Source organism: Nematostella vectensis, chromosome 8 (assembly GCF_932526225.1).
Source record: "Nematostella vectensis chromosome 8, jaNemVect1.1, whole genome shotgun sequence".
Classification (NCBI taxonomy): domain Eukaryota; kingdom Metazoa; phylum Cnidaria; class Anthozoa; order Actiniaria; family Edwardsiidae; genus Nematostella; species Nematostella vectensis.
In genome coordinates, this window is record NC_064041.1 from 3,387,190 (window position 1) to 3,407,997 (window position 20,808).

The 20,808-nt window shown below is 41.7% G+C and overlaps 1 protein-coding gene across 3 annotated transcripts in view; it reads left to right on the forward strand.

Moving 5' to 3' along the window:
* Nucleotides 1-19,767, forward strand: part of LOC116613702 (mucin-2) — a 71,160-nt gene extending 51,393 nt beyond the window's left edge. For all 3 annotated transcript variants that reach the window (XM_048731019.1, XM_048731020.1, XM_048731021.1), the window contains 17 exons: nucleotides 279-457; nucleotides 2,183-2,318; nucleotides 2,415-2,465; nucleotides 3,117-3,212; nucleotides 3,340-3,444; nucleotides 3,618-3,737; nucleotides 4,324-4,437; nucleotides 4,939-5,142; nucleotides 5,583-5,771; nucleotides 7,547-7,741; nucleotides 8,238-8,519; nucleotides 9,226-9,365; nucleotides 9,818-10,013; nucleotides 10,238-10,267; nucleotides 10,334-10,448; nucleotides 10,759-10,859; nucleotides 11,466-19,767. In XM_048731019.1, the coding sequence (XP_048586976.1) occupies nucleotides 279-457; nucleotides 2,183-2,318; nucleotides 2,415-2,465; nucleotides 3,117-3,212; nucleotides 3,340-3,444; nucleotides 3,618-3,737; nucleotides 4,324-4,437; nucleotides 4,939-5,142; nucleotides 5,583-5,771; nucleotides 7,547-7,741; nucleotides 8,238-8,519; nucleotides 9,226-9,365; nucleotides 9,818-10,013; nucleotides 10,238-10,267; nucleotides 10,334-10,448; nucleotides 10,759-10,859; nucleotides 11,466-18,988 (9,776 nt within the window). In that variant the 3' untranslated portion in view covers nucleotides 18,989-19,767. The remainder of the gene's footprint in view (nucleotides 1-278; nucleotides 458-2,182; nucleotides 2,319-2,414; nucleotides 2,466-3,116; nucleotides 3,213-3,339; nucleotides 3,445-3,617; nucleotides 3,738-4,323; nucleotides 4,438-4,938; nucleotides 5,143-5,582; nucleotides 5,772-7,546; nucleotides 7,742-8,237; nucleotides 8,520-9,225; nucleotides 9,366-9,817; nucleotides 10,014-10,237; nucleotides 10,268-10,333; nucleotides 10,449-10,758; nucleotides 10,860-11,465) is intronic.
* Nucleotides 19,768-20,808: the final 1,041 nt, after the last annotated feature.

Here is a 20,808-nt window from a genome sequence, read left to right on the forward strand (position 1 = left end):
TTCCATCGGCTGATTTGAAAAAAACTATTGCGATATTTTCCATTGAAATTAGTAAACAACATATCAAACTTCGTTTTCAGCGGGTTACTTCGAAAGTAATAAAATAATTTGCCGTCATATTTTGAATGAAAACAATAAAATAGAACTCTTTAAGAGATATGTCAACCTGAAGAATCTTTTTTTTGGGAAAAGACTTTTCTTTCTTGCCTTGTTTGTTCCGTGGGAAAACCTATCCGCGCCATCGTTTGAACCTAGAAGATTGTATTGTATTTTCAAAGGCGCACCTGACGATCAAGGAAGACATGGCTGGGTACAGTTTGATTTTAAGAAAAGCTTTTACTTGTGTCACGTGGTAACGGATGGTCTTCACAATGCCTGGGTAAACGAAATGACCATCCAGTTCTCAAACGACGCAACAAACTGGCATGACGTATTCAACAAAGACGGATCAGTGAAGGTAAAGGGCTGCCTAGATGCCAATATTAACGCCTTCTTAACTAGATAGCCCCTTAACGGTACTAGCGCCTACTTTATTTGATAACCTTTAACGATACTCACGCCTACTTTACTTGATAGCCCCTTTACGTTACTAACGTCTTCTTTACTTGATAACCCCTTTACGGTACTAACACCTCTTTACTTGATAACCTCTTGAAGGTACTAACGCCTACTTTACTTGATAAACCCCTTTACGGTACCGACGCCTTCTTTACTTGATAACCTCTTTAGGGTACTAACGCCTACTACTTGATAAACCCCTTTACGGTACTAAAGCCTACTACTTGATAACCTCTTTACGGTACTAACGCCTACTACTTGATAACCTCTTTAGGGTACTAACACCTCTTTACTTGATAACCCCTTTACGGTACTAACACCTCTTTACTTGATAACCCCTTTACAGTACTAACGCCTCTTTACTTGATAACCTCTTTAGGGTACTAACGTCTACTACTTGATAACCCCTTTACGGTACTAACGCCTACTACTTGATAAACCCCTTTACGGTACTGACGCCTTCTTTACTTGATAACCTCTTTACGGTACCGACGCCTTCTTTACTTGATAACCTCTTTAGGGTACTAACGCCTACTACTTGATAAACCCCTTTACGGTACTAAAGCCTACTACTTGATAACCTCTTTACGGTACTAACGCCTACTACTTGATAACCTCTTTAGGGTACTAACACCTCTTTACTTGATAACCCCTTTACGGTACTAACACCTCTTTACTTGATAACCCCTTTACGGTACTAACGCCTCTTTACTTGATAACCTCTTTAGGGTACTAACGCCTACTACTTGATAACCCCTTTACGGTACTAACGCCTACTACTTGATAACCTCTTTAGGGTACTAACGCCTACTACTTGATAACCTCTTTAGGGTACTAACGCCTACTACTTGATAAACCCCTTTACGGTACTGACGCCTTCTTTACTTGATAACTTCTTTACGGTACTAGCGCCTTCTTTACTTGATAACCTCTTTAGGGTACTGACGCCTTCTTTACTTGATAGGCTCTTTACGGTACTAGCGCCTTCTTTACTTGATAACCCCTTTACGGTACTGACGCCTTCTTTACTTGATAACCTCTTTAGGGTACTAACGCCTACTACTTGATAACCCCTTTACGGTACTGACGCCTTCTTTACTTGATAACCTCTTTAGGGTACTAACGCCTACTACTTGATAACCTCTTTAGGGTACTAACGCCTACTACTTGATAAACCCCTTTACGGTACTGACGCCTTCTTTACTTGATAACCTCTTTAGGGTACTAGCGCCTACTACTTGATAAACCCCTTTACGGTACTGACGCCTTCTTTACTTGATAACCTCTTTAGGGTACTAGCGCCTACTACTTGATAACCTCTTTAGGGTACTAACGCCTACTACTTGATAAACCCCTTTACGGTACTGACGCCTTCTTTACTTGATAACCTCTTTAGGGTACTAACGCCTACTACTTGATAACCTCTTTAGTGTACTAACGCCTACTACTTGATAAACCCCTTTACGGTACTGACGCCTTCTTTACGTGATAACCTCTTTAGGGTACTAACGCCTACTACTTGATAACCTCTTTAGGGTACTAACGCCTACTACTTGATAGTCCCTTTACGGTAAGGTAAGCCTTCTTACCTACAGTATTAATGTTTTTTTTCCTGACTCAACAGCGCTTCTTTCGCTCTAGTAGAGGCAATGCTTCTGTTTCCGATTTGGGTGTAACGAGACCCTACCGCTTCATTAGAATATGGCCTATGAGCTACCAGGGTGCCCCATGTATAGGAGCCGAGTTCTACACCATTGGTTGTAAGTCTTTTTGCTTTATGATTACTAAGCCTTTTTCTGATGATGCAAAAGAGATGTGATTATTGAGTGCGCTAGCCATTCGTATGCATTTTCCAGACACCGATAACGTTGCTAACGAGTTTCCTGCAAGAAGTATACGATATACAGGTGAGAAATACTATTTGTTTTTTACTAATATTAAGGCCTCGAAATTATACGTATGCTTGAAAAAGTTCAAGTATTTATCTAGCGCAACTAATATAATAACAAACAAATGCTTGATAATATCACTTATTAAAATTGGCTTTTTTCAGTTGATATAATTCCAATGATCAGAATAATGTAAAATAGTGGAAAGACGAAGTCTCGCGAAATAAATCCTTGTTTGGCGAGTAAGTGGGTACACGTAGGTCTGATGCTCGTTGTCTGCTCCAGCCTTTAAAAAGCTTGCTGCATTGTTACGAGCATTGTTTTCTCCTCGCTACGACTCCCCGCACTTGCCATAGCAGTGTGTCCCAAAGAGCGTCTCCCTTATAACTGTTGGCCTATACATATGTAATCTAACTTTAATCTGTCTTTATATAGGGCCTGGAATACCCATATTTGATGTCTTTGTATAGGTCTAGCCTATATTTATATTATAACTTTTCTTTGTACAGGGTGTCTGGCCAATCTTTATGGTATAGTCTTTGTATACGGCTTGGCCTATCCATATATTATATAAATTATCTTTGTATAGGGTCTGGCCAATCTATAATATATAACTAGCCTTTGTATAGGGTCTGGCATATCTATATGTAATAACATATCTTTTTACAGGGCCTGGCCTTTCTATATGTGACATGAAAGGTGCCTGTCCACCTGGCAAGGTATGCAATGCTTCTGTTGTTACCCCAGGAAGCGCCCAATGTATAGGTAAGAAACATATTTGATTACTGCTCTAGGTAGAAATAGAAATATGCTGAGTATTTATATTGCGGGATTTTTGATTGATCATATTTAGATTTTGTAATATTTATTAGTATTTTGTGTTATTCCTTAGGGTGTTTAGAAGCCCCTTGTCAAAATAATGGGACATGTGTAGATACTGTTACTGGTTACACGTGCACCTGCACAGAGGCCTGGCAAGGAAAGAACTGCGAAAAAGGTAAGTTGGAATGGTAAACTAAAATAAAATACAAACTCTTTATAGCCATAACATTTTATGCCGATGAGAGCCTGTAAATAAAAAGGATAGAAACAAATGAATTAAGAAATATTGTTTTGTAGCACCAGTTTTGTTGTACTTTTTGTGTGGATCACTTTACTGTTTTTCTCTAGATTTAGACGAGTGCTCGGGGATAACAACACCATGTGCGCACGGCGGTACGTGCATCAATGAATACGGTGGCTTTAGGTGTCTTTGTACGCCTCAGTGGCAGGGACCGACGTGTCAAGAAGGTACAGTTCATAAGAATACGTACATGCTAATGTGAGTATGGTCATGAGAATACGTACATGCTAATGTGAGTATGGTACATGAGAATACGTACATGCCAGTCTGAGTATGGTACATGAGAATACGTACATGCCAGTCTGAGTATGGTACATGAGAATACGTACTAGCCAGTCTGACAATTTCATAGCCACAAGAATTCTTACTCGGGTGTGAATTTTATAGCCGTTTGTCCTGTGCCTCGATACATCTCCACATTACACTCAATTCACCTATTCAACTTGACGGAACACCGCCACCAACATGAACTCTTCCATTTCATTGAGCGGAACGCTAGCAGACAGACGAATTCATCCATTCAAGTTGACGGAACACCACCACACAAATTCATCAATTTAACTTGACAGAATACTACCATACACACAAACGCATCAACGCACATAATAACTACACCCTTCAATCCGTCCAATCAAGTAACGCAACTTGAAAGACAGTTATGGACAACGTTACTGACAAGATGACATATAATCAACGTAGTTTGCAAAATCGAAACATAAAACCTTTTTTTTATGCCTTGCCTTTTTTTTTGAGACGTGGATGAATGCCTGGACAGCCCTTGTCAAAATCTCGGCAATTGCACCAACAAGGAGGGAGATTACATGTGCACTTGCCCATACCCCATGCATGGGAAGAATTGCGAGAGGCGTGAGTACACCTATATCTTATTGATATCTATTAAATTAGTATTTCATCAAAAGCCGTCCTTCTACATTTGAAAAAGCTAGCGTTATTGGGAATGGAGATACACAATGAAAAGTACAAGGGGTTTCGCAAATCCCTTTGTTGCCATGCCAAAAGCTTTGAGAAACTGAGGCTTCAATGTTCAAATCATCTATAGTTGTAACTTGCATGGTTCTATAAAAGCCTGGATAGAACTAGGAGACATGTAGCTTGCGACCTGTAGTGTGGGACATGTTTAATTGTTTAGCCACCTCGAAAACCATTGTAGCGCGCGCGCCAAATCTTGTAGCAGAGACAAAAATGTTTTTCGGATATGTGTCGCGCGTTACAAATTTTTTTGCAGAGACATACGCACGACGCACAGACGCACGATACTTGTTTCCTAGTTTAGCCAGGCATTAACACCGAGAGCAACAAAGTATAGGGCAGGGTTTCACTATGTGGTGTTTCCATGGTATTTCTCAGTAAACTGCGCAGAAATTGATGACTGTGTGGTGGAATGGTCTTCTTGGAGTCCGTGGACAGCTACATTTTCAGCCGGAGAGTGTGGCACGGCGACCAGGACCAGGAGGTCTCTTTTCGAGGATGAATGGGCGATTGATCACGTCCCTGAATGTGACAAGACGCTCTATAACCTATGTGTGCCTTCTCTAGATTATAAACCGATGTGTGAGTGTACTTGAAGCAATTTATTATGTCCTTAAAAAATAGGCCCGCAAGGCATACATGTAGCTATCACAACACCTGTTACAGTTTTATTTGTTTTACTGTAATTTCAAGTATATGCACAGTACATACAACATATCAAGCTCTAATCGTATGTACATTTAGATATTAAAAAGGTAATCTATAATTTCTTGATTATGGATTGACCTTAAAGACTGAAAGTGAATAGTATAACGCAAACCACTGTGTCACAATGGAATTCCTGTATTGAATTCCTGTATTCCCACTTGGTATCTGGTACGCTGTAGTATCCCCACTTGTTATAGTACGCATTAGAGTATTCCCACTTCTCATGGTATACAAAAGAGTATCCCCACCGCGATCTGGTTTAAATGTTTACACAAACAAGTGGAAACATTCTTTAACGTACTTGATTTGTTTAGGTCTGTGCCCATACGTGTCTTCATGTGAAGTGTCCACGTGGTCAGAGTGGAATGGCCTTATTCCTGACGTTGGCTGTACAAGCCAGCACCGTGAAGGCAATACCAATCATTCCATACTCTACAAACTAGAAGAGAAGTGTGGAAAAATGGAAAAGTGCCCTTCGACTTCCATGGACTACAGAATTATATGTAAGTCAATGGCATTGACTTTAAATTATTGAATAATGTGAAAGTCAGTGGCTAGAAATCATAAGTCAGTGGCTATAAATAATTGAATGATGCGAAAGTCAGTGTCTATGAATTATTGAATGATGTGTTAGTCAGTGGCTATTGAATTATTGAATAATGTTAAAGTCAGTGGCTAGAAATCATCAGTCAGTGGCTATGAATTGTTAAATGATGTGTTAGTCAGTGGCTATTGAATTATTAAATGATGTGTGAGTCAGTATGATGACTATAGATTATTGAATGATATGAAAGTCAGTGGCTATTGAATTATTGAATGATGTGTGAGTCAGTATGATGACTATAGATTATTGAATGATATGAAAGTCAGTGGCTATTGAATTATTGAATGATTTGTAAAGTCAGTGGCTATGAATTATTAAATGATGTGTAAGTCAGTGGCTATTGAATTATTGAATGATGCGAAAGTCAGTGGCTTTTAAATTATTGAATGATGTGTAAAGCCAGTGGCTATAGATTATCGTATGATGTGTAAGTTAGTGGCTATTGAATTATTGAATGTATGTAAGTTAGTATGATGGCTATAGATTATCGTATGATGTGTAAGTCAGTGGCTATTGAATTATTGAATGATGTGTTAGTCAGTGGCTATTGAATTATTAAATGATGTGTGAGTCAGTATGATGACTATAGATTATTGAATGATATGAAAGTCAGTGGCTATTGAATTATTGAATGATGTGTGAGTCAGTATGATGACTATAGATTATTGAATGATATGAAAGTCAGTGGCTATTGAATTATTTAATGTGTAAGTCAGTGGCTATTGAATTATTGAATGATGCGAAAGTCAGTGGCTCTTAAATTATTGAATGATGTGTAAAGACAGTGGCTATAGATTATGGTATGATGTGTAAGTTAGTGGCTATTGAATCATTGAATGTATGTAAGCTAGTATGATGGCTATAGATTATCGTATGATGTGTAAGTAAGTGGCTATTGAATTATTGAATGATGAGTAAAGTCAGTGGCTATAGATTTTTACATGATGTGTTAGTCAGTGGCTATTGAATTATTAAATGATGTGTGAGTCAGTATGATGACTATAGATTATTGAATGATATGAAAGTCAGTGGCTATTGAATTATTGAATCATGTGTGAGTCAGTATGATGACTATAGATTATTGAATGATATGAAAGTCAGTGGCTATTGAATTATTGAATGATGTGTAAAGTCAGTGGCTATGAATTATTAAATGATGTGTAAGTCAGTGGCTATTGAATTATTGAATGATGTGTGAGTTAGTATAATGACTATAGATTATTGAATGATATGAAAGTCAGTGGCTATTGAATTATTTAATGTGTAAGTCAGTGGCTATTGAATTATTGAATGATGCGAAAGTCAGTGGCTATAGATTATCGTATGATGTGTAAGTCAGTGGCTATTGAATTATTGAATGTATGTAAGTTAGTATGATATGGCTATAGATTATCGTATGATGTGTAAGTCAGTGGCTATTGAATTATTGAATGATGAGTAAAGTCAGTGGCTATAGATTTTTTAATGATGTTTAAATTAGTGGTTATATATTTTTAATAATGTGTAAGTCAGTGGCTATTGTTTATAAAATAATATGCACTAGCTATAGAATATTGAAATGTCGTTGGCAATGTGTTATATGATTATATTTACGTAAGGTTTTCTGGGGTTGGAGAAGAATTACCTTTCTAACCATGTTTTCATTATATTGTTTTGGATTGTTTTCCATCTTAGGTAACTGCATCGAGGCTGTTTGCGAATGGGGAAACTGGTGTCCTAGCGGTTATGATAAAGAAAACTTCTGTGATGTTGAAATACGATTTAAAAACGTGACGACGAAATACAAGATATCTCTCCAGGAAAACAATTGTGAGCTTGAAACGAGATACTGCAACGATGGAAAAGCTCCAACCCAAAGAAAAAGAATTTGTAAGTAGGATGATATGGCGCGAGGGTTTAGATAATTTGAAGAATGCTTAAAAACTGTTCTAGAGCTAGAATTTTAAAAAAAATTCCAAACATGAAAGAATAAATAGATATTCAATGTTACTCAGTGTTTTAACAGCGAGACTCAAAAATATGTTCGATGCAATCAAAAAATTATAGAAGGATATTTAGTAAAGACTTCGTGCAGAAATCCTACAACCCACTGTGTTGCTCCTAAAGCACTCAAATCTTTAACAAGCGGGCAGCAAATGTAACATATATTGATGAGTGTTGATATTTTATATTGTTTTTGTTTGTCATTTTAGAACTTTTCTTCAAATGACAACCATTGTCTTGAAAAAAAATTAGCACCTATACCTTAAAAAGAAAATGCAAAGTTTGCAAAGTTTCTGTTTAGTATTTGTAATGTATTTTTACCATAAGCGTCCACCCTGCGTATTTTCTAATTCAGAAATTGGTACATTGTAAATATCTTTAGACAAAGACAAATTACTGGGCGAGAGCGTGAACATCAACTGTGAACACCTTGGCGCCAAAGACTTGCAAAACCTCTTTCTAGAACACGAACACCAAGGAGACAAGGATGTGTATGATATTGTACCTGACGGTAAACGGATCGTCCAGGAAGGCCACAAGTATACCATCTATCAGCTGGGGTACCATGATATTGGCCGATACTTTTGCAAACTGTACACGAACTTTGATCATGGCGGGTGGACAAATACTCGCGTAGAGGTCGCTAACATCACACAGCTCCTCAGTAGGTCTTTTTGCTCTTGTTCATTAAAGCCGCATTGTGACAAGTTCACTTCCGGTCGATTACGTGCCAATATCCGATAAGTTTTAACGGAGACCGCGAAAATATTTCGAAATTGTGAAAGCAGTGTGTCTATTGGAAGTTTCTTTGAGGATGATAAACTGGTGACAATGCGGCTTTAATTTTTTATATTGCTTTTTAGGGCTGACCATTTTTGAGGGGAGTGAAAATCAATCAATCAACCAATCAACCAATCAACCAATCAACCAATCAACCAATCAACCAATCAACCAATCATCCAATCAATCAGTCAATCAATCAATCAATCAATCAATCAAGGTCGCCAATTTGGACGAATAAGTAACTCAAACTAACAAAATCTGGCTACCCAAATAGTCGTGTTCGTTAACCAGAGTATAAATATAGGTCACCAAAAAATGGCAGAGTCGACTACCAGTTTTTGTTTGACAAATAAGTGAAGGTGTATCAACTAAGTTAGAAGGGTTAGCATCACAAAACCTGTAATATTTTAGAATGGAGTGTAAGAATAAAAAAAGTGTGTAAATATGGCAACACTTAGGCTAAGTTCAAACGCCATATTATCCATGAGCCGTATTCAATGCAAATGAACCTGAAACAATCGACTATTCATTTGCATGCATTTGCATTAAATACGGCGAATAATTGTTAAATATGGTTTAATTTTCAGAGAGATCACGATCCCGTGCTGTTCCAAGTGCCCTAGATTTAGTACGAGCTAGCAAGCCTTTCGTCATAGTTAGAAACAAATCCCCCATCCGCGTCAGTATAGGCAGAGAAACCAAGACGCGAATAACTGTCGCTTTCAAGGTGATGTATCGCTGAAGCGAAGGGTTTTGAAAACATTCTTTTTTTCTACCACCAGCAACAGTACACGCATACTGTATACGACATGTATGTAGCTACTGGATGTTCTCAGTTTGATTTTATATTATTTTCAAAAATTATAAGGAAATGACAAGTAGGAGTGTGGCTGTGCCCCCCCCCCCCCCCCCCCCCACTCCGCCAATATTTACTTCATATTTCTGCATCCTGCCCCTCCCTCCCCCCCTCCCCTTCCGCTGAATAATTCGAGGCCTGCTGCAGCACTGTAATTCGACATAGTGGCTTCCCTGGGGTTTGTGCTGATCATATAACACGCCAATAATATAACCCGTACGTAGAGCTAGGAGCCAATAACAAAGCAATGAATGACGAAAAACGCTAGATTAAATGTCAAAATTCCCCTGGGTTTTCTGTTGATCGACGCTGAACGTCCGTAGGGCCAGGAGCCGATGACGAAGCAATGGATGAAGGATGGGTCATGGCTCTCTTTTGGCCCCAAGGTTAACGCTTCCAAGGACCGTACACAATTGGTTCTTCAGCCTCCTTACAGCTATGCGGACGGTGGCAGCTATGAAGTGAAAGCTTGCAACAAGAATGGATGTACAGTCCGAGGCGTTCATATTTATATCTACGGTAGTACATAAAAGAACACCTAACACTATATATATATTTTTTTTTTTTCCTTTGGAGAATTCAAGACTTCAATGGAAATACCACACATGACTGACATGTTTACGTTTTTTAAGGCACCAAAACTATTGCTGCAGACCTATTAATTTCCTGATACAGCATTTTTTTACCCCCAGTGATGGATATTGCTCAAAATTTATCTTACGATTTTTTTTTCTACTCCATAGAGTCAAAGACAACAGCGGCAGCCATAAAAGGTAGATGCGAACCCATCCAAATCCTATATCAACGCCATAATCACAATAGACTTATTTTGATTCCAGCGACATCGGATTCTTCGATTGTCATTTTGAGAAAGAGTGGCTACGCTATGTTCCTGGCATTATTGGTCATTACTCTCGGCACAGTTTTATACGCGTGTAAACTACACAGGGAAGAGTAAGTACAATAAACCGTTAGTACGTATCAGACGACAGGGCGAATGTATAGAGGTCTAAACGGAGACGGGTACTTTAAGTAGACAGTCAATATCTATACAACGGAGAATTAATAAGTAAATCGTCAGTATGTATCAGACAACAGGGTGAATGTATAGATGAATGTATAGGTTTACATACAGAGGGGTACTCTAAGTAAACCATATCATACAATATGTAAAAGAGGGGTTTCGACGTAATTGTTCGCATTATTTTAACTGATGATTAACATATTTTTTTAAGTGTACTGATTTTTATTTAATTGTTTATAGGAAAAAACTTGCCAGAGTTTCCATAGAAAAGCAACAGTATGTGTGGTTCTACTATGATCAAGACTTGCCTACCGGACTCAAGAAAAAGAAGAGGGAAATGGGTGTGTATCATATCAATACAGTTTTTATAGCGTATTGCTTAGTGTGGTTTTACCGAATTTTGGTGGCGCTTTCTTGCTACCATGTCAAGCCGTCAATTGTTCTGAAAAAAATAACTATTCTCCATCTTGCAAGTTCGTCTTTCCATTCTGCATCTTGCAAGCATCACTGTTCTCGCAACTTCGTCTCCCTATTCTTCATCTTGCAACTTCGCCCCCCTATTCTCCATCTTGCAACTTCGCCTCCCCATTCTCCATCCTGCATGTTCGTCTCCCTATTCTCCATCTTGCATATTCGTCTCCCTATTCCCATCTTGAATGTTCGTCTCCCTATTCTCCATCTTGCAACTTCGCTCCCCTCCCCCTGTCCTATCCAGTGCGTTACACAATGATGCAGATGCTGATTTTTTCTTTTCTCTGTAGTCTCTTGGGCAATGACTCAACTCTGTAATTGTTCTGTGTAATGATTTTATCATCACAACATTGATTTGAATTGTCTAATGCTGTAGCCACATGAACTATCGGGACCTTACAAGCCGCAGTAAAACACAAGACAAGACACAAGACTTTTCTAGATAATAGTCCGCTGACCATATTTTCAATTTTTAGATGGCTGGGAAATACCAGAAGACGAAAAGGCGCACGATACAAGCGATGTCGATTTGCCGAAACATCTTCATCCATCAACACTTCCTAGATCCCAGCATTCACCTGGCACATCCAGCCATACGATTGATATGGAATACATAAAGGGACAAGAAACAATGGCAAGATCCACAAAATTACAGACGGCTGACATTTCAACAAGTTTACATTCAGAAAATGTCAGACAAACACTGCCACATGTACCACCACCCAGGACCGACTGGGCACCGGCTGCTATACCACCACCCATGGCTAGGCAGACATTAAAAGCTATACCACCACCCATGGCTAGGCAGACATTAAAAGATATACCACCACCCATGGCTTGGCAGACATTAAAAGATATACCACCACCCATGGCTAGGCAGACATTAAAAGATATACCACCACCCATGGCTAGGCAGACATTAAAAGATATACCACCACCCATGGCTAGGCAGACATTAAAAGATATACCATCACCTATGGCCAGACAGACATTAAAAGATATACCATCACCTATGGCCAGACAGACATTAAAAGATATACCATCACCTATGGCTAGGCAGACATTAAAAGATAAACCATCACCTATGGCCAGACAGACATTAAAAGATATACCGTCATCCATTGCTGTGCAGCCATCGACAGCAATACCTTCACCCATGGCCATGCAGACATCAACAGCTATTTCGTCACCTATAGCTATGCAGACATCAGCAGCTATACCATCACCTATAGCGATGCATAAATCAACAGCAATATCGTCACCTATGGTCATGCAGACAACAACAGCTATACCGTCACCCACGGCCAGGAAGACATCTGCAGCTGTACCGTCATCCATGGCCAGGCAGACATCAGCAGCTACACCATCGCCCATTGCTAGGCAGGCATCAACAGCTATACCATCGCCTATTGCAAAGCAGGCATCAACAGCTATACCATCTCCTACCTCAATGTGGACATCTAGAGCTTCAGAATCTTTGAAAGACAAGTGGATGTCAGCTGCTATGACCAGGCAGACATCAACAGCTATACCATCACCTATGGCCATACCGACGCCGACAGCTATACCTTCAACTATGACCAGACAGACATCTGCTGTTATTCCGTCACCAATGACTATCCAGACATCAGGAGCTTTACCATCACCAAAGGCCATGCAGACGTCAACAGCTATACCATCACCCATGGCTATGGAGACATCAACAGCTATACCGTTACCTATGACCAGGCAGACATCAACAGCTATACCATCACCCATGGCTATACTGGCATCAACAGCTATACCTTCACCTATGGGCAGACAGACATCTGCTGCTATTCCGTCCCCAATGACTATCCAGACATCAGGAGCTATACCATCACCAAAGGCCATGCAGACGTCAACAGCTATACCGTCACCCATGACCAGGCAGACATCGACAGATATACCTTCACCTATGAACAGACAGACATCTGCTGTTATTCCGTCACCAATGACTATCCAGACATCAAGAGCTATACCATCGCCAATGGCCATGCAGACGTCAACAGCTATACCATCACCCATGGCTATGGAGACATCAACAACTATAACGTTACCTATGACCAGGCAGACATCAACAGCTATACCATCACCTATGGCCATACCGACGTCGACAGCTATACCTTCACCTATGACCAGACAGACATCTGCTGTTATTCCGTCACCAATGACTATCCAGACATCAGGAGCTATAACATCACCAATGGCCATGCAGACGTTAACAGCTATACCATCACCCATGGCTATGGAGACATCAACAGCTATACCGTTACCTATGACCAGGCAGACATCGACAGATATACCATCACCTATGGCCATACCGACGTCGACAGCTATACCTTCACCTATATCCAGACAGACATCTGCTGCTATTCCGTCACCAATGACTATCCAGAAATCAGGAGCTATACCATCGCTAATGGCCATGCAGACGTCAACAGCTTTACCATCACCCTTTGCTATGGAGATATCAACAGCTATACTGTCACCCATGGCCAGGCAGACATCAACAGCTATACCATCACCTATGGCCATACCGACGTCGACAGCTATACCTTCACCTAAGTCCAGACAGACATCTGCTATTCCGTCACCAATGACTATCCAGACATCAGGAGCTATACCATCGCCAGTGGCCATGCAGACGTCAACAGCTATACCGTCACCCATGACCAGGCAGACATCGACAGATATACCTTCATCTATGAACAGACAGACATCTGCTGTTATTCCGTCACCAATGACTATCCAGACATCAAGAGCTATACCATCGCCAATGGCCATGCAGACGTCAACAGCTATACCATCACCCATGGCTATGGAGACATCAACAACTATAACGTTACCTATGACCAGGCAGACATCGACAGATATACCATCACTTATGGCCATACCGACGTCGACAGCTATACCTTCACCTATATCCAGACAGACATCTGCTGCTATTCCGTCACCAATGACTATCCAGACATCAGGAGCTATACCATCGCTAATGGCCATGCAGACGTCAACAGCTTTACCATCACCCTTTGCTATGGAGATATCAACAGCTATACTGTCACCCATGGCCAGGCAGACATCAACAGCTATACCATCACCTATGGCCATACCGACGTCGACAGCTATACCTTCACCTAAGTCCAGACAGACATCTGCTATTCCGTCACCAATGACTATCCAGACATCAGGAGCTATACCATCGCCAATGGCCATGCAGACGTCAACAGCTATACCATCACCCATGGCTATGGAGACATCAACAGCTATACCGTTACCTATGACCAGGCAGACATCAACAGCTATACCATCACCTATGGCCATACTGGCGTCGACAGCTATACCTTCACGTATGGGCAGACAGACATCTGCTGCTATTCCGTCCCCAATGACTATCCAGACATCAGGAGCTATACCATCACCAAAGGCCATGCAGACGTCAACAGCTATACCGTCACCCATGACCAGGCAGACATCGACAGATATACCATCACCTATGGCCAGGCAGACATCAACAGCTATACCGTCACCCATGGCCAGGCAGACATCAACAGCTATACCATCACCTATGGGCAGACAGACATCTGCTGCTATTCCGTCCCCAATGACTATCCAGACATCAGGAGCTATACCATCACCAAAGGCCATGCAGACGTCAACAGCTATACCGTCACCCATGACCAGGCAGACATCGAAAGATATACCATCACCTATGGCCAGGCAGACATCAACAGCTATACTGTCACCCATGGCCAGGCAGACATCAACAGCTATACCATCACCTATGGCCATACCGACGTCGACAGCTATACCTTCACCTATGTCCAGACAGACATCTGCTATTCCGTCACCAATGACTATCCAGACTTCAGCAGCTATACCAACACCAATGGCCATGCAGACGTTAACAGCTAAACCGTCACCAATGGCTATGGAGACATCAACAGCTATACCGTTACCTATGACCAGGCAGACATCGAAAGCTCTACCTTCACCTATGGGCAGACAGACATCTGTTGCTATTCCGTCCTCAATGACTATCCAGACATCAGGAGCTATACCATCACCAAAGGCCATGCAGACGTCAACAGCTATATCGTCACCCATGACCAGGCAGACATCAACAGCTATACCATCACCTATGGCCAGGCAGACATCAACAGCTATACCATCACCTATGGCCATAACGACGTCAACAGCTATACCTTCACCTATAGCCAGACAGACATCTGCTGCTATTCCGTCACCAATGTCAATCCAGACATCTACAGTTATACCGTTACCTATGGCAAGGGAGACATTAATAGCTTTACCGTCACCCACGGCAAGGCAGACATCAACAGCTATACCATCACCTATAGCTAGGGAGACATCAGCAGCTATACAGTCACCCACGACCAGACGGACATCAACAGCTATACCATCACCTATGACCTGGCAGACGTCAACAGCCATACAATCACCTATGGCCAGGCAGACGTCAACAGCCATACCATCACCCATGGTCAGGCAGACGTCAACAGCTATACCGTCACCCATGGCTATGGAGACATCAACAGCTATACCGTCACCCACGACCAGGGGGACATCAACAGCTATACCAACACCTATGACCTGGCAGACATTAGCAGCTATACCATCACCCATGGTCAGGCAGACGTCAACAGCTATACCGTCACCCATGGCTATGGAGACATCAACAGCTATGCCGTCACCCACGACCAGGCAGACATCGACTGCTATACCATTACCTATGTCCAGGCAGATATCAGCAGTGATAACTTCACCTATGGCCATGCAGACATCAACAGCTATACCGTCACCCATGGCCATGCAGACATCAACAGCTATACCATCACCCATGGCCATGCAGACATCAACAGCCATACCATCACCTATGGCCAGGCAGACATCAACAGCCATACCATCACCTATGGCCAGGCAGATATCAGCTGTTCCCTCACCCATGACAATGCGAACATCAGCGGCTATACCGTTCTCAACGGCCATACGAACATCAACAGCTATACCATTACCCATGGACTTGCAGTCATCGCCATTGAATGTACGAAGGCTACAAGAGCAAGATGGTAGCCATATTATAGATATGAACTTTTTGGAATCACAGCTGCAAGCCAAAGAAGATTCACCAGCTTCCACATCCCTCCTCTCATCTGTTCATTCGCCCACCACATCCACTCCATCGTCGGCAATGGATCCCTTTCTTGGCAAGATCTACGGCATCTTTGAACATATTACTACAGATAAACTGCCAGATCCATCTGGTCGAATATCACCAGGTGTACCCCTGCCTCAACAAAGATGGAGATCTATGGCGAAGAAAATATCTACAGCTATAACGTCAGCCATGTCTACCGTTACAACGTCGTTCAACACAACGGTGTCATCACCTACAATTAAGACGACATCAATTGCGGAGCAAACCTCTACTGCGGGAACAATTTCCGAGTCCGAGGCAGCAGGTATTCCTAGCATCACCTCTGATGTAGCAATACAGCTTTTGTACAAAACAGGTATGTACCGGGAAGGTGTGTCTGGGGTAGCAGACGTATTTTCGGAAGAGCTCTTCAGTGATAGCGATCCTCCACTTGCATTACACGAGCCACTTAATACAAGGAAAGATAGTGGCACCCCACTGGCATCAGATGAAAGGCTTGCTGGTACAAGCGCAGAAAGTGACACCCTAGTGCGATCAGGTGAATTACGTACTGGTACAAACAAAGAGAGAGATGCCCCAGTGCCATCAGATGAGACAGTTACTGGTCCAGGCAGAGATAGTGACACCCTTCTCACATCAGATATAACACTAACTGATACAAACATAGATAGTGACACCCAACTTGCATCAGATAATACACTGATTGGTACAAGCAGAGATAGTGAGATTACAGTGCTCTCAGGTGAAACACTGGCTGGTACAAGCAGAGATAGTGATTTCCTTCTGACATCAGATGGAACCTTTTCTTGTATAAACAGAGATAGCGACGCACCGGCGCCATCAACTAAAAGACTAACTGGTACAAGCAGAGATTGTGACACCACAGCGCCAACAGGTGAATCACTTGCTGGTACAAGCAGAAATAGGAACATTCAACTGATATTAGATGATAATATGCCATCAGGTGAAACATTGATTGGTACAAGCAGAGATAGTGAGCCTATAGTGCAATCAGGTGACACACTGATTGGTACAAGCAGAGATAATGAGTCTATAGTGCCATCAGGTGATACTCTTACTCGTATACCGTCCTCAGCGGCCATACGGACATCAACAGCTATACCATTACCCATGGACTTGCAGTCATCGCCATTGAATGTACGAAGGCTACAAGGGCAAGATGGTAGCCATATTATAGATATGAACTTTTTGGAATCACAGCTGCAAGCCAAAGAAGATTCACCAGCTTCCACATCCCTCCTCTCATCTGTTCATTCGCCCACCACATCCACTCCATCGTCGGCAATGGATCCCTTTCTTGGCAAGATCTACGGCATCTTTGAACATATTTCTACAGATTCACTGCCAGATCCATCTGGTCGAATATCACCAGGTGTACCCCTGCCTCAACAAAGATGGAGATCTATGGCGAAGAAAATATCTACAGCTATAACGTCAGCCATGTCTACCGTTACAACGTCGTTCAACACAACGGTGTCATCACCTACAATTAAGACGACATCAATTGCGGAGCAAACCTCTACTGCGGGAACAATTTCCGAGTCCGAGGCAGCAGGTATTCCTAGCATCACCTCTGATGTAGCAATACAGCTTTTGTACAAAACAGGTATGTACCGGGAAGGTGTGTCTGGGGTAGCAGACGTATTTTCGGAAGAGCTCTTCAGTGATAGCGATCCTCCACTTGCATTACACGAGCCACTTAATACAAGGAAAGATAGTGGCACCCCACTGGCATCAGATGAAAGGCTTGCTGGTACAAGCGCAGAAAGTGACACCCTAATGCGATCAGGTGAATCACGTACTGGTACAAACAAAGAGAGAGATGCCCCAGTGCCATCAGATGAGACAGTTACTGGTCCAGGCAGAGATAGTGACACCCTTCTCACATCAGATATAACACTAACTGATACAAACATAGATAGTGACACCCAACTTGCATCAGATAATACACTGATTGGTACAAGCAGAGATATTGAGATTACAGTGCTCTCAGGTGAAACACTGGCTGGTACTAGCAGAGATAGTGATTTCCTTCTGACATCAGATGGAACATTTTCTTGTATAAACAGAGATAGCGAAGCGCCGGCACCATCAACTAAACGACTAACTGATACAAGCAGAGATTGTGACACCACAGCGCCAACAGGTGAATCACTTGCTGGTACAAGCAGAGATAGTGGCACCACAGTAACATTAGATGAAACAGTGGCTGGTAAAAGCAGAGAAAGTGGCACTACAGTAACAGTAGATGAAACACTGGCTGGTACAAGCAGAGATAGTGGCACCACAGTAACATTAGATGAAACACTGGCTGGTACAAGCAGAGATAGTGGCACCACAGTGACAGTAGATGAAACAGTGGCTGGTAAAAGCAGAGAAAGTGGCACCACAGTAACATTAGATAAAACACTGGCTGGTACAAGCAGAGATAGTGGCACCACAGTGACATTAGACAAAACACTGGCTGGTACAAGCATAGATAGTGACACCACAGTGACATTAGATAAAACACTGGCTGGTACAAGAAGAGATAGTGACACCATGGTGCCATCAGGTGAAACACTGACCGGAACAAGCAGAGAGAGTTACACTCTTCTGACATTAGTTGAAACACATTTTCGTACATGCAGAGATAGTGGCGCCACAGAGCCATCACAGGAAACACGTACTGGTACACTCGGAGAAAGCGTCTCTGATGAACACAGTGACATACCTAAAGTACCGTCTAGTACAACCAGTGAAGACGCGAGCTCAGGGCATGCAAATGAAGATACAGAATAAGTGGATGTATGTGTACATGTTTGGATTGAGGAAACATTCCAAGGGTGGGGTAGTAGGGGATAGTGACCCAAGTATGGAGCAGTAGTGGATAAGAAGAGACCCAAGGGTGGGGCAGTAGTGGATAAATAGAGACCCAAGGGTGGGGCAGTAGTGGATAAGTAGTGACCCAAGTATGGAGCATTAGTAGTAGAGTAGGTCTCATTATTAGTAGTAATAAGTAGAGACCCAAGAGTGGGGCAGTAGTGGATAAGTAGAGACCCAAGGTGGGGCAGTAGTGGATAAGTAGTGACCCAAGTATGGAGCATTAGTAGTAGAGTAGGTCTCATTATTAGTAGTAATCAGTAGAGACCCAAGAGTGGTGCAGTAGTGGATAAGTAGAGACCCAAGAGTGGGGCAGTAGTGGATAAGTAGTGACCCAAGTATGGAGCATTAGTAGTAGAGTAGGTCTCATTATTAGTAGTAATAAGTAGAGACCCAAGAGTGGGGCAGTAGTGGATAAGCAGAGACCCAAGGGTTGGACAGTAGTGGATAAGTATTTGTGTTTTTCGCTGAATATTCTAAAATTAAGTTCATATTACGTGTACTTAATGGGTGTTTGTAAGGTTTCACTTATTACCTTTTTATTTCCATATGCTTTTCAGATGGGCCTTTTGTATTTTACCCTCTCTTCTTGTAGTGAGGTTCTCCATCCAAACATATTTTAAATTCCTTGACCATATATAAAAATATGCATCTACAAATATTGAATCGAAAACAAATTAAAGTGTTCTTTAAGAAGAGTATATCTCCTCATTGAATGGAGGTTCTTCAAAGATATATATGTTATTTACCAGCTGGGAGGTCCGTATCGTGAAATACCGTGACCGAGGTCTTGAAACTACTTACCCAAGTCGAAGGCCGAGACGAAGTTTCGCTTCTGACTTTCGTCGATGTTCGTGAAGATTTTGTTCGCTCATGATCATTCAATAAACTCCATTTTGTATTTCCACACAACGCCTTTAATCCTCAAGAAATACAGAACAACCAAAGAAGACATTCTCTGAGTTTTGAGAATAATATAATAATTTAGTCCAAATTAATACGTCGTTCTCAACCCGAATTGAAATATTTCGCTTTGAATCCTCCACAGACGATATATTCACTAATTCACTTCCCTGGTTATGCAGAAATTCATGGAGAGTGATTAGTCGTTTTTCTTAGTATGAGGAGACAAATTGCTGTTTTTTCTATCACAAATAAAATTTCAGCAAACTTGAAATTGTCGCGCGCGTTGCAAAATCATTATGGCGGGAAATTGTCAAAACACGGAGTTAAAGCCGATTTTTCGTCAAGTTAATAATTCTAGATAAAATGCCGTTTCACTGTGAAGATCTATAACCTCGGGAGTAAAAATCTAGTTTTCGATGGTCATTTTGCAAATCAACTCACTATTTCGAGCTTTGGAGGTGAGCGGTCCCGTATCGCGTGGTCCGGATAGTAGGATACCGGACCTTACGAGAGCCAATCAGAGCGCGCGATTTGATGGATACCGGACCCCGAAAAAAATAAATATAATGTATCATCACACATTCTTGACATGCCAGCGTGTTCGCATTGAGGATATGAAATTTGTCCTTCTCGTGAGAGTTCAGAGATCTCACAGAATAGGTCATTAGCATATTAGCGAGGGACTGGTATTTCGTCAGCAGAATGCCTTGGTAGGAGAGCTTGATTGACGGAATAGGTCATTAGCATATTAGCGAGGGACTGGTATTTCGTCAGCAGAATGCCTTGGTAAGAGAGCTTGATTGACGGAATAGGTCACTAGCATATTAGCGAGA